Source organism: Girardinichthys multiradiatus, chromosome 4 (assembly GCF_021462225.1).
Source record: "Girardinichthys multiradiatus isolate DD_20200921_A chromosome 4, DD_fGirMul_XY1, whole genome shotgun sequence".
Taxonomy (NCBI): Eukaryota; Metazoa; Chordata; class Actinopteri; order Cyprinodontiformes; family Goodeidae; genus Girardinichthys; species Girardinichthys multiradiatus.
Genome location: NC_061797.1, coordinates 15,889,044 through 15,902,357, shown reverse-complemented (window position 1 = coordinate 15,902,357; position 13,314 = coordinate 15,889,044). Strand labels below are relative to the sequence as shown.

Here is a 13,314-nt window from a genome sequence, read left to right as displayed (position 1 = left end):
ATCTGAAGCATCAAAATAAACTGTCTCCTGAGTTCAGATGATGACATTCTCCGTGGAGCCATCCAAGGCCATCAGCAAAGATTTTCCTTTGGGTCTCTCAACAGTTTTTTTTAAAATACAAAGTCGGTTTGTAAATTCTGTCCTAATATTTTCTGACACGCTGATTGTGCCAAAATAAAAGACAAGTAATTAATCAGGTCAGTAATATTCTTTCAGTGGGGACCATAAATATATGTGCCAGTCTTATTCATCCTTTGCAAAAAATGTTGCAATACCTTTTCAGTGGCCCTTCTTCTGATGAGCCTGTAATTATATGACCAGAAATGTTTACCCAAAGAATAAGAAAACTAAACATCTCTCTCAGCTAACAAGTATGTGCGTCTTTCTAATCTCCTATCGCTGCCTGCTCAATGCTCCCGGGTATTCTAGACATGCAAAATGAATGTCTTTAAAAAATAATAAAGTGCCCGTTACAATCCCTTGATTTATGTGACAGCATTAACAAAAAAACACTTATCTTGTTAATGTAGATGGATGGAATGTCATGAGCGACCGTGACATCGAAGTGGAAAGCTCTTGTTTGGGGCAGGGATGTGGTTTCACAGCATATACATCTACTCTCTCCAAGTATGAAAAACATTACCACATTAATGACAGCCTGGGCTTGGGAATGGCACTTTCTCAAACCCCAAAAATACTGTATTCCCTGGTAACCATGGTAGAAAATGTTCATGCATTCACTTTAGGTCAAATTACATTTTGGAATGCCATTTTTGCTGTGTTGATAAAATCCTAACTGTTTCTACAAAATGTTCCGATTCAAGTCAACAGCAGTAAGGTATTTTTATCGAGGTAGATGTGTCCCAAACTGTACTTAAGAAGTAAAAGAGACACCCATGACCAAGGTAATAACCATATTAATAGCAATGAAAATATGAGCACTGCTGTATCCACAGTGTTGAAATGATTTCCAGATTCTGTGATATTTTAAAAGTTGGCTTCGGGAACAATAATACTCATGCATGCTTCCATATGAGTCACTCTTTTATATCCAGTGATGGACTGTTTGAACATTTCCCCTTGTCTTTTGTTGTTGCTGCAATATGTCAGATCATAACCGCTACTAAACCTCTTAGAAATATGTCCTGGATCGAGCTCCTGTTGAAATTAAAGAAAATTATATACTTAAAAGTATGCTTCTGGTGCAGAGCTTGATTGTCTCTAGCTTTGAAGAGATGGATCATCCAAATGCAAAAGCATATAAAAAAGCAGTACCTTGCTTTCAGGAAACAATGAATTCCTCTACATCCTCTTCCTCCCTTATTAACTATTAGACAATAAGTAGCATTTGTAAAAAACTACAACAAAACACTTTTAGAGGAGTGAGAGACCTCAGATTTTTGCTGGCAATTTTAGCACTTATAACTGCAGAAAATGAGTGGAACAATCTGTTAATGCTCAGGAAAATCCACTCAGAACGCTCATTAGGAGCAGGGAGCCTTATCCAGTATCCTCCACTTTGCTGCAGTCTAAACAAAACACTCAGATTTCCTAAGAATACATGATGCAACATTCACCCTGCTTTGCTTGATCGGGCTGGATGCTTCTCCAGAGGATTTTAGGTCGTAAAAATGCATCTCACATGAAACATTTCCCACTGTCTAGTACCTCTGTGTGGGGGCCCCTGCTGAAAAACTTCAGACCTGCTTCTCTAAACCCTCTCTGGTGTCCATGTGACCATCTTACCTATTTAAAAATTAAAACTTAAAGATACCAGTTGTGATTTATTATATCATTGCTGCATCTTTCTTTAAATGTTGAAATTATATCCATTTAATTTGAAGGCAGGTTTAATGTTGCACATTGTCTTGCAAAAGAATTCACAACCCTTGAACTTTTCCATTCTGTGACATTAAAACTATAAAGTTTATGGTATTTTAATAGGATTTGATGTGATAACACAACATAAAGTAGAGACTAATTGTAAAGTGGCAGGAAAATTATACATGGTTTTCATTTTTGTTTTACAAATAAAAATCTGAAATCTGTGGTGTGCATTTGCATTCAGTCCCTTTTAACCTAATACTTCAGATGTTTACTTTAAGGGAATTGCCAATACTGAAAACAAAACATGGGAAACACACTTTGTTGTGATGTGAACAAAGAACGTTTACCATTGAAATTTATTTTGAATTATTCCACCCTGAAGATCGTTATACGCTAAACTTGGTCTAACACTGACCTCACACAGTAATTTACAGTGACGTCCAGTCATGTCCTGACTTTTAACAAAAGGTGTTTCATGTGCAACGAATGTCCAGTGAATAATATTGATTATACCTTTATCATGGCACCTATTAGTGACTGGGATATTTTACACAGCAAATTAACATTTTTTCCTTAAAGCAAGAAAAAAGGGCGAGAGAGGGGATTTTAGTGAGTCTGATAAGGGCCAAATTGTGATACCTAGATGACTGGGTCTCAAAACTCTAGTTTTCATAGGGTGTTTCTGGTCTGTAGAGGGCAATATGCACCAAAAGCGGTGAACCAGTGAGAGGGTCATGGACAGCTAAGGGTCATTGATGCATGCTGGGAATGAGGGTTGGTCCATGTGGTCTAATGTTACTTTGACATGTACCATCTCCCCAAGCATAGATGCAGTCTGGGCAAACAAAGCAAAAAGGGTTCAGGAATGGCTTAAGGAGTACAACAATTAGTTGAGACATTATGTTTGCTATCAAAGTCCCCAGGTCTCAGTCCAATCAAGCACTTATGAGACATACAAGTCTCATTCATGGGGGACTCACCTTGCAACTTGAAGGACATTAGATATCTGCTAGGATGTAAGGAGTCTATGTCTTGAAAGGTCAAGGCTGCTTTAGCAGCCAAAAGGTGGAAGCAACACACTTTTACACTATTATGTGCCTAATTGGTGTATATACAATCATTTCACATCTGCCCATTTATGTGTCTTGCCAAAGCCCATTTTTAGAATGAAATATTATGTAGACAGTCTTGTTAACCAGGCAAAAATTACAGCAAATGATCAGGATTTTGTTTTCATCTTTCTAGATTTCTTTCTCTGTCTGTTTATCTCTAGTTTTTTAATTCAGTACTTGTACTGTAAAAATTGTATTCCGAATATTCTTTTTTGGTGGCACTAGTGGTCTTTATTTGCAGTACTCAGACAGGAAATGGGCAGAAAGAGAAAGGGGGAAGACATGCAGAAAAGGTCCCAAGGTCTGGAATTAAATCCCAGACGGCTGCTTCAAGGACTAATAGCCTCTGAATATGTGGTGCAAGCTATGCCTCTACACCAGAATCACCCCTCCAAATATTTTCTTATGAGATGTTTGAAAGAAATATATTTTTGTGCAGATAAGTAGAAATTACTGGCTGCACTAACTGGCTTCTGGGTGTGACTCTGTGGAAGAGCTCTTGAATATGAGACTGGTGCTGCTCAGTGTAAATAAACAAAGTCACTTCCTTGGAAAAAGAGAGATTTAAATTATTCTGAGTCGACCCAAGTGTTTAATGTGGGTCATTGAATTTAATAGTTAGTCATATTCACCTCAGAGAGTTGGTTATAGCTCAAAAATTGTGCTTAGTGAAAAACAGAATGAGAAATGTTCTCCTGTACTGTTTACAAACTCTAAAGAGCAACTGGAGGCTTTTGGTAAAGCACAGTTAAACATTTCTAACATATGCATTTTCTGTTCTTGCAGGTTATTAGTGGGTGCCCCATATGAAATGACTGGAACTTACCAAACAGGGGATGTATATAAATGTGCACTGAGCAAACGGACCAATGGCAACAATTGCTCAAAGCTCAATTTAGGTATAGTATAACAGATCATCACTACGTCATTACAAAAGTTCCACAAGATGCACTCCATACAACACGGACTGTTTTCCAGCTGTTTCATTGTTGCAAAATGTTTGTTTATTGATAAAATCAAACCAAATCTTCTCTCAGTTTTATACTAAGCACGTTTTGAAATGTTAGAACATATTAATAAAATTAAGATATTGTCACATATTTTAAACATCAATTCTCCACTGTGAAACAGACAAAAGAAAGTTTGCATGTAAGTTAGTGTGTTTTTCTTGATTGAATTGTAATTAAAACAAACTAATATGTCTCTTTAAATCTGATGTGTATATGTATAGCTTTTGTATTGCTACTGGCATTTAGCTTATTGTTCATTAACAAATCCCACTGGTTTTCCAACTTGGAACTGGAACAAAGTTCCCAAAATGCAAGTTTGGACTTCAGAGGAAACGTTTACACCATAAGTATCCGCAGGCACTTGTTCCAGGTTCACATAAATCCCCTAATGCACAGATAACCTTGTAAATAATACATTTCTAAATTTATTCTGAGTACTACAAGAAGCAGCCCACATACCAGCTGTAGTACTTGTATCACAGTTTGATAATTTATGGATGGTATGAGTGATACTATGAGTCATAGTAAAATCTGTAAAACGGAGTCTGGATACCATGCCAGTCATTTCACTTTTTAATGGTTGACGTACACCTCAATGTGTGTATTTAACCACACATTTTTACTACATGCCTGTTCATATGGTTTTTATGTGTTACGTTGGTTGGATAATCAATTGAAGTTTAATGGAGTAAACATTTAAATATTAAGATGTGGACACTTTGCCTGGCCAGACAGCAATAACAAATCACAGTTGCAGATGGTGGAGCCTCCGTTTGCATGCATGGATTTGTGCATCTGAAATCCTCTCAGTGAAATTCCTTTTCCTTCAAGGAAAGATATCTCTGACCAACGTATCAGAACGAAAGGACAGAATGAGGCTGGGAATGACGCTTGTGTCTAACCCTAAAGACAGCAGCTTTGTGGTGAGTAGGACTTTGGGTGAAGTCATGCTTCTTTGAAACATTTCTCAAGACTGCAGTTGTCAAATTGAAAAAAGGGCAACCCCACAAGATTGCCTTTTGATTACATGGTTATACTGCTGAGTTTTTTCTTACAGAATATACTTAGTTGTTGCTTGTATAAACACTTTCTTTTACATTTCAGGCTTGTGGCCCATTATGGTCATATGAGTGTGGCAGCTCTTACTACAGCACTGGAATATGCTCCAAAGTTAATGCAAGCTTCAAGTTTTCCAGGACGATTATCCCTGCCTTTCAGAGTAAGCTTTAAAACGTCTTTTGTGTGTGACAAAGATCCACTGATGGCTCTAAATCAAAGCAGGAGATTATTTTTGCATACATTAACATATGTTTCTTTTTATTTCTTCTGTTTGTTTATGTTCAGGATGTGAAACCTTTATGGACATAGTCATTGTTCTTGATGGCTCCAACTCTATTTATCCCTGGTATGAAGTGCAGGATTTTCTCATTAACATTCTTCAAAAGTTCCATGTTGGACCAGGTCAAATACAGGTGGGCATAAAGAGGCAACAAGAAATATTAGAGTTCAAATAGAAGAGAAAACTTACAGCAAGTTTAAGTAGAAGTCTGTTGTCTACGTTTTACAGTGTTATAAAAAAGTATTTACCCCTTAAAGATTTTCTTAGTTTTGGCTTTTTTGCATCATGTGCATGTTTCACATGATCAAATTAATTTTAAAATCAGACAAAAGTAACCTAAGTTTATACAAAATGCAGCATTTCATGGAGATGTCATTTACCAACTTGCCCCTCTACAAAATGTATTGCCTCCCAGACCTAAGAACTGGTTCTGCCACCCTTAGCAGCAATGACTGTCTTTAAGTGTTTGCAACCATTGCAATTGACAATGTGTCCTTTTCATCACTTTGGGGGAATTTTGGCCTAGACTTCATTTTAGAATTGAGGATTTAAACTTCCAATGTGTGGCATGAATGACATATTTATGTCAGGGTTAGTGCAGCGTAGGACCCCGGAATATAGACAAGCAGGCAGCATGACGGTGAAAAAGATTTAATGAACAAAAAACAAAAACTCACTCACAGGAGGAGGCAGGAACCAAAACAATAAACAGGCAGGTGAGAAAAGCATGGTATGATCCAAAACACAGGTGACATGATCTGAAAATGTTTCCGTGAGTAACTGAACAGGTGTGTATTTATGGAGCGCGAAACAGGTGAAGCAAGGAGACAGATTAGCTTAGTGCAGGTGAACCAAATAAAGTTAATTGACAGACAGAACACAACGTGACAGGAGCAAAACAGAAATTCAAGGATACAAACTAATAGAAACATAACTAGAAAAACATGAAACTAAAGCATAACCAGATCCAAAAACCTAACTTGACAAAACATGAACTAGAAGACAAAAACTAAAGCATGACCAGGAAAATAATAAACAGAAGCATGATTCAAAACCTTAACTGTGAGAAACATATAAGGAAAAACCCGAAACCAAACAACCCCAAATCATAACAATTTAAGGTCATCCCACAGCATTGCAATGAGATTTAAGTCTGAGCATTTAGTCCACTCCAAAACCAGTTTTTTAATCTATGAGTCATTCAAAGGTGAAATTGCTGGCACTGTTCCTCACCTTAGAACTCTTACATGGATGCTATTTTCATCAGTCTTTTTTCTTACTGTGACCTCCTGCATGAGTCATTCATGTACTCTTGGACTGAACCATTTTTTGACTTTTGTATGTTTTCTCCATTTGTGCATAATGCCTCTCACTGTGGTTTGTTGGTGTCCAAGGTCTTACAAACACCTTTGTAACCCTTTCCAGTCAGTGACTTGGTTTCTAATCTGTTCTTGGATGTTTTTAAATTGGGTGTGTTTTTAAATCTTTAACCCTACTTCATGTTGTCAGACCGGTTAAACTTAATTGATTACAGCTTTTTGAGAAATGTGGGTAATGACATTTAATTCATGATTTAAAAGGGGAGGCAGTTACCTTAGGGTACAGGGCCAGGTCTGTTTGGATAGATTTATTCCACTCAATAAATGTTTTCACTTGAAAAGTGCATTTTGTATTTACTCAGTTTATCTTTGTCTGATATTAAAATGTGTTTGATAATGATATAATGTAAGTCTGAAGAAAAGCCCAAACTGAAGAAATCTGTAAGGGGACAAATACTTTTTCAAGCATCATATTTTCATGAATTTGTTTTAGTTTCATTTTACTTGTTTTGCAGAACCAAAAACCAATCTGAATTTGAAGCAGGTCAACCAGACTAAGCTCTTTCTCAGTTATGTTTTGTTAAGTTGTTTGCTTATATTTTGCAGGTCGGAGTTGTCCAGTATGGCGAGAAGGTGGTGCATGAATTCCAACTCAGTGATTACAAATCAGTAGAGGAGGTGGTAAAAAGGGCACGCAGCATCGATCAGCGTGGTGGAGAGGAGACCAACACAGCTCTTGGCATCAGCACAGCACGGTACCGCACCTCTATGCATATTGGATCCACTTAGCTAGTTCTTTTTGTGGGTTTTATTTGACAAAAAATGATTTATATTCTCAAAGCTCACAAGCTTTCAAACAAGGAGGTCGACGTGGTGCCAAGAAGGTAATGATTGTTATAACTGATGGAGAGTCACATGACAGCGCGGATCTTCAGCAGGCCATTGAGGACAGTGAGAAGGATGGCATCACCCGTTATGCCATTGCTGTGAGTGTGCTAGTTATTTGCATGATTAATTTGGCATATACCTTTTCCCTGGCTAAAATCACTCATAATGCCATTTAAAGCCTTCTCAGAAGCCCAAACAATAATCGTGTAGAATTATAGTTAAAGGCGTAAATGATCTCTTTCAGACCACATTGCACAGTGGTTTGTGACACTGTTGTTGGGGCTAATATTTTTACTGGGGCCTAGGTTTCTGTCACCATCTGAACAAAAACAATCAAGCCATTTGACCTAAAATCTGCTGGAAATAGTGTCATTAACTAGCACTGGTATAGGAACTGATGGATACTTTCTCACTCTGTTATAGTACTATTTCACATAAGCAACCGTTTTGAAGTACTTCCAACTGTGTATGGCTACAATGTACCTTGACCTTTGGAGCTAGAACTCCAATTTCTGATTAATTTTACATCCAGCCTATCCATATTTCAGTCGATAATTAGAAAAACTAATAGAATTTGCTAATAATGGTGACTGCTGTCTGCAAGTGGTAGAGATGCACTCTACTAAAATAAACATTTAATCCAAACACAATAACATAAAAGTACAGCCACTTTAAACTCATGAGTTTTAAATAATTTATGTATTTGATTTGATTTTTTTTTTTTTTTTTACTTTTCCAGTTTTGCTTTATTATTGTTTAATAAATAAAGATATGTTGGAATTTGTGGCATGTGTTATTTTTCCTCCTCTTGACATTTGCTTTTAGTCAGTTTAGATGCTAGTAAACTCCTTATGTTGAACCCAATGAAGAAAGTGTACTTTTTTTTTAACCAAGTATGTAAAAATGACATACAGTAAGTCAGAAACTTTGACAGAGTCTAAGACAGTGACATTTCATTAAGTCTTACCTTCACAGGTGCTTGGCTACTACAACCGCAGAGGAATCAATCCTGAGGCCTTCCTTAATGAAATCAAGTACATCGCCAGCGACCCTGATGACAAGCACTTCTTTAATGTGACAGACGAGTCAGCTCTGAAAGACATTGTCGATGCACTTGGGGAAAGGATCTTCAGCCTTGAAGGTTGGTAAAATATTTATTTTAATTGCAGACTTTGAGTTAAAATCTGTTACAGTTAATGTCCAAGAAAAAAAAACTCAGAAGGACTGTAATGAGCAAAGAAAGATTATCTGTCATTGTGTTTAAATATACATTTGAAACCAGGTATTTACATTAAATGAGAATAAAAGCTTCTTGTTTTAGGTCAGCAAGGATTACCAATATCATTTCTATTTGCTTGATGCCTGAGAAAAGAGAAATTGTTTGGAAATTTGTTTGTGCTTGAGTTAAATTTTGATGGCTACAGAGAATTGATACAAATATTTAAAATAATTGGAGGGACACAAGTCAATGCATTTTTAGGCAACACCTCAAACATGCAGCTTTCCTGTGTGACAACATAAGAAAATGACAAGAAATCATCAAAGATACACTATATTGCCAAATGTATTTGTCTGTCTACTTTTCTATTCTTAATCTATAAGAATCAATCTTACTGCTACTACTTTAACTGTTCTGTAAGCATCTTTCTCAAGGTTTAGGGTTGTGTTTCTAGATAGATGAGAAAAGCAGAATTCCAACCTCCACTTAATACATCCCAAAGGTTTTCAAGAAGGTTGAGGTCAGGACTCCGTGCAGCCCAGTCAAGTTTCTCCACACGAAACTTTATACCCCTGCAGCCATGGGAGTGACTGGAACACATGAATTCATTGATTTGGTGGTGTGACCCAATACTTGGCAATATACAGGGGTTGGACAATGAAACTAAAACACCTGGTTTTAGAACACAATAATTTATTAGTATGGTGTAGGGCCTCCTTTTGCGGCCAATACAGCGTCAATTTGTCTTGGGAATGACATATACAAGTCCTGCACAGTGGTCAGAGGGATTTTAAGCCATTCTTCTTGCAGGATAGTGGCCAGGTCACTACGTGATACTGGTGGAGGAAAACGTTTCCTGACTCGCTCCTCCAAAACACCCCAAAGTGGCTCAAAAATATTTAGATATGGTGACTGTGCAGGCCATGGGAGATGTTCAACTTCACTTTCATGTTCATGAAACCAATCTTTCACCAGTCTTGCTGTGTGTATTGGTGCATTGTCATCCTGATACACGGCACCGTCTTCAGGATACAATGTTTGAACCATTGGATGCACATGATCCTCAAGAATGGTTCGGTAGTCCTTGGCAGTGACGCGCCCATCTAGCACAAGTATTGGGCCAATGAAATGCCATGATATGGCAGCCCAAACCATCACTCTGGGCATGCAACAGTCTGGGTGGTACGCTTCTTTGGGGCTTCTCCACACCGTAACTCTCCCGGATGTGGGGAAAACAGTAAAGGTGGACTCATCAGAGAACAATACATGTTTCACATTGTCCACAGCCCAAGATTTGCGCTCCTTGCACCATTGAAACCGACGTTTGGCATTGGCATGAGTGACCAAAGGTTTGGCTATAGCAGCCCGGCCGTGTATATTGACCCTGTGGAGCTCCCGACGGACAGTTCTGGTGGAAACAGGAGAGTTGAGGTGCACATTTAATTCTGCCGTGATTTGGGCAGCCGTGGTTTTGTTTTTTGGATACAATCCGGGTTAGCACCGGAACATCCCTTTCAGACAGCTTCCTCTTGCGTCCACAGTTAATCCTGTTGGATGTGGTTCGTCCTTCTTGGTGGTATGCTGACATTACCCTGGATACCGTGGCTCTTCATACATTACAAAGACTTGGTGTCTTGGTCACAGATGCGCCAGCAAGACGTGCACCAACAATTTGTCCTCTTTTGAACTCTGGTATGTCACCCATAATGTTGTGTGCATTTCATATTTTGAGCAAAACTGTGCTCTTACCCTGCTAATTGAACCTTCACACTCTGCTCTTACTGGTGTAATGTGCAATCAATGAAGACTGGCTACCAGGCTCGTCCAATTTAGCCATGAAACCTCCCACACTAAAATGACAGGTGTTTCAGTTTCATTGTCCAACCCCTGTAGTGTATCAGGAAGAGAACTGTGGAGCTCCTTGATTTGTTCCTTCTTGGGTACAATTTCCAGATCTCTGAAGGTCCCACGTTCATCTGTTGAAACTATTTTTCACAAGTAAAGCCCATCCATTGGGTTCTTTGGGTGTAAATTGTGTGTTTCAACCCCTGAACACAAGCAAAATACCTTTAAAAATATGCTTAGTGGAGCTGGTATGATTTCATTATTCACAGTGAAATGATTTCTGTTCTGACATGACCTGAAAGGCCACTCAGAGAGGAAAAAGTCATTACTACAAGCACAACATGAAAAGCCAGATTATAGCTTGCAAATTCGTTTTTGGAACAATGTCCTTTTACTAGTCTAATAAAACAAAAAATTAACTGCTTGGCCATAATGACCAGCATTACATTTGAAGAATAAAGGGGTGAGGTTGCAAACCTGAGAACACCAACTGTGAAGTATGGGGGCGGCATTATTATTTTGTGAGGGTGTTTTGCTGCAGGAAGGACTGGTGCACTTTGGAGGCATCATAAGGAAGGAACATTATATGGAAACATTGAAGGACCATCTCAAGACATCGGCTAGAAAATCAAAGTTTGAGCATAATTGGATCTTCCAAATAGTCAGTGACTCTAAGCATACAAGGTAAATGTTTTGGAGTGGCCATTACAATGCCCTGATCTCAGTTCCATAGAAAATGTATTGACCAAACTGATAAGGTGTCCTTACAAACCTGACTCAGCTACACAGGTTCAGTCTGGAGGAATGGGCCAAAATTCTAGCAAACCTTGTGGAAGGATATCCAAAACAGTTTAAAGGGCAATTGCACCGAATACCAGGGAAATGTTGGGGAAACTTCCAAATAAAAAAAAAATCAGTTGTTCATTCTGGCTTTCATCAAATAGAAATAATTTTGGTAATCATAAATGATTTATAACAGAAAAAAACTGGCAAAATTAATGTTTGACAGTGAGAAGAAAGGGATTATTTGTCTTGTTATAAAGTGTATTATTTTCAAACCGAAAATTATTGTCGTTCAAATTTTTTGAGTTATGACTGAACTAGAGTCTGGAAATTAAAACCATTTGTTTTGTCTATTCAGACAAGGGCTCTTATAATATTGTCTCAAATTATCTTGAATTTGAATGTATACTGTAAGATACTATAAGACTCTGATGTTGTTCTTAGAAAACAATTGTACCTTAGAAATAAGGTTTTTTGTGGCTGCAGTGCTTGTTTACACACGTCTTGTTTACACAGGGACCAGTAAGAATGGGACTGCATTTGGCCTCCAGATGTCTCAGGCAGGTTTTTCCGCACACAACGTGGAGGTGAGTCTGACTGATGCAACCCCGCTGTCTCACGCCATCTGACAATGTGTAAAACAACACACATTGTCTTGATTTCTGCTGCTTTGTAACCCCTCCCCACAATGGGTCATTTATCACTTGTATCGCATCTGGAGGAGTTGCATGGCCCAGATGTTAAGGTTCACACTGAATTAGTAGCAACTGACAGGCAGACAGACTTTTTCCACTTCAACTATGCAGTGATGAGAAATAAGACACCTTGTATTCCCAAGGGAAACATATTGGTAAAGGATTACAACTAGATTGAGACAGTTTTGCCACTGAATGACTTGCTTTTCTTCAAATTTCCTGGATGTTTTTGCTTGTATTTAAGTATCAAAGAGTGAAGGGTTGGAGGTGTGCTGGCTTTGAGTGGAGGACAGTTGGATAAAGAAGAAAGATACGTTTCCTCTACTGTACCTGCTCCTCATTCCAATTTTCACTCCTCTCCTTCTGGCCCCTTAGACATATGTTCTAATCCAAATGCTTTGGCTATTTGCATCAATTTCCCACTGGATTTTGTTAAAGGAAAATACATATATCCAACTTAAAATAAATAAAAAAATGTAGGAGAATTTGCAGCTGGGTGGTAGGAATGACTGGAAAATGTGTTCACAAGGCCAGATTCCAGAGATTCTCGACAACACCAGCCTGGGTGTTGAAAATAGGATAACGTTTTGGAAAGAATGTTTAAAAGAAAAAAACAGTCCTCAGGGCCCAGATGGTTTTACTGAGTGTAATTAGTGTCAACTTTGAATGAGGCTTATGTCATATACTTTTGCAGATGTTTCATGCATCAACGTACAGCCAGCCTTTTCTTACTGCAATTTCCTTTATTTAATAATGTAAAATAATAAGAAGGCTCCAGCTCTGCCACAAAATTATTCCTTTTTGTCCCTTTTAAAGGATACATTATGTATTTGTTGAGTAAGTATGAAGTACTTACTGTATTTTCACTATATAATATCGAGTATGCATGTAAAACCAGTTGACCTTCTTATCAGAACGGGCCATATGTCCATTCATGTAACTGTGGCAGAAATAGGTCACTCATTTATGAGGATAAATTCTTCTGTGATTCAACCATTTGCCATGGTGAGACAATTTTGTCCAAAACCAACAACCACACTGGCATAACATTGCTGCTAAAGAGTGACGTAGTGCAAGTGTGGTGAGCACGCAGTTCCATCCTTCAGGAGGAAATTACAAGTCCTCCTGCACACATGCTGGAAAGTGTGTTGTCGACAGTATGGTGTACAATGAAAAAAAAAACCCTGAAGTCATTATGCACATAAACCCTATCATTATTGTGTCAGACATACAAAGAATGGTAAAATATGGAACATAGAAAATCCTTTTCCTAACTT

The 13,314-nt window shown here is 38.1% G+C and overlaps 1 protein-coding gene across 2 annotated transcripts in view; it reads left to right on the top strand.

Moving 5' to 3' along the window:
* Positions 1 to 13,314, top strand: part of itga11a (integrin, alpha 11a) — a 75,565-nt gene that overhangs the window by 18,354 nt on the left and 43,897 nt on the right. Inside the window, exons 3-10 of one of the 2 annotated variants that reach the window (XM_047362264.1) lie at positions 3,726 to 3,838; positions 4,781 to 4,872; positions 5,054 to 5,168; positions 5,294 to 5,421; positions 7,214 to 7,362; positions 7,449 to 7,593; positions 8,471 to 8,636; positions 11,859 to 11,929. In XM_047362264.1, the coding sequence (XP_047218220.1) occupies positions 3,726 to 3,838; positions 4,781 to 4,872; positions 5,054 to 5,168; positions 5,294 to 5,421; positions 7,214 to 7,362; positions 7,449 to 7,593; positions 8,471 to 8,636; positions 11,859 to 11,929 (979 nt within the window). Of the gene's footprint in view, positions 1 to 3,725; positions 3,839 to 4,780; positions 4,873 to 5,053; positions 5,169 to 5,293; positions 5,422 to 7,213; positions 7,363 to 7,448; positions 7,594 to 8,470; positions 8,637 to 11,858; positions 11,930 to 13,314 lie in introns of those variants that run through there. The other variant, XM_047362265.1, reaches the window with a different exon arrangement.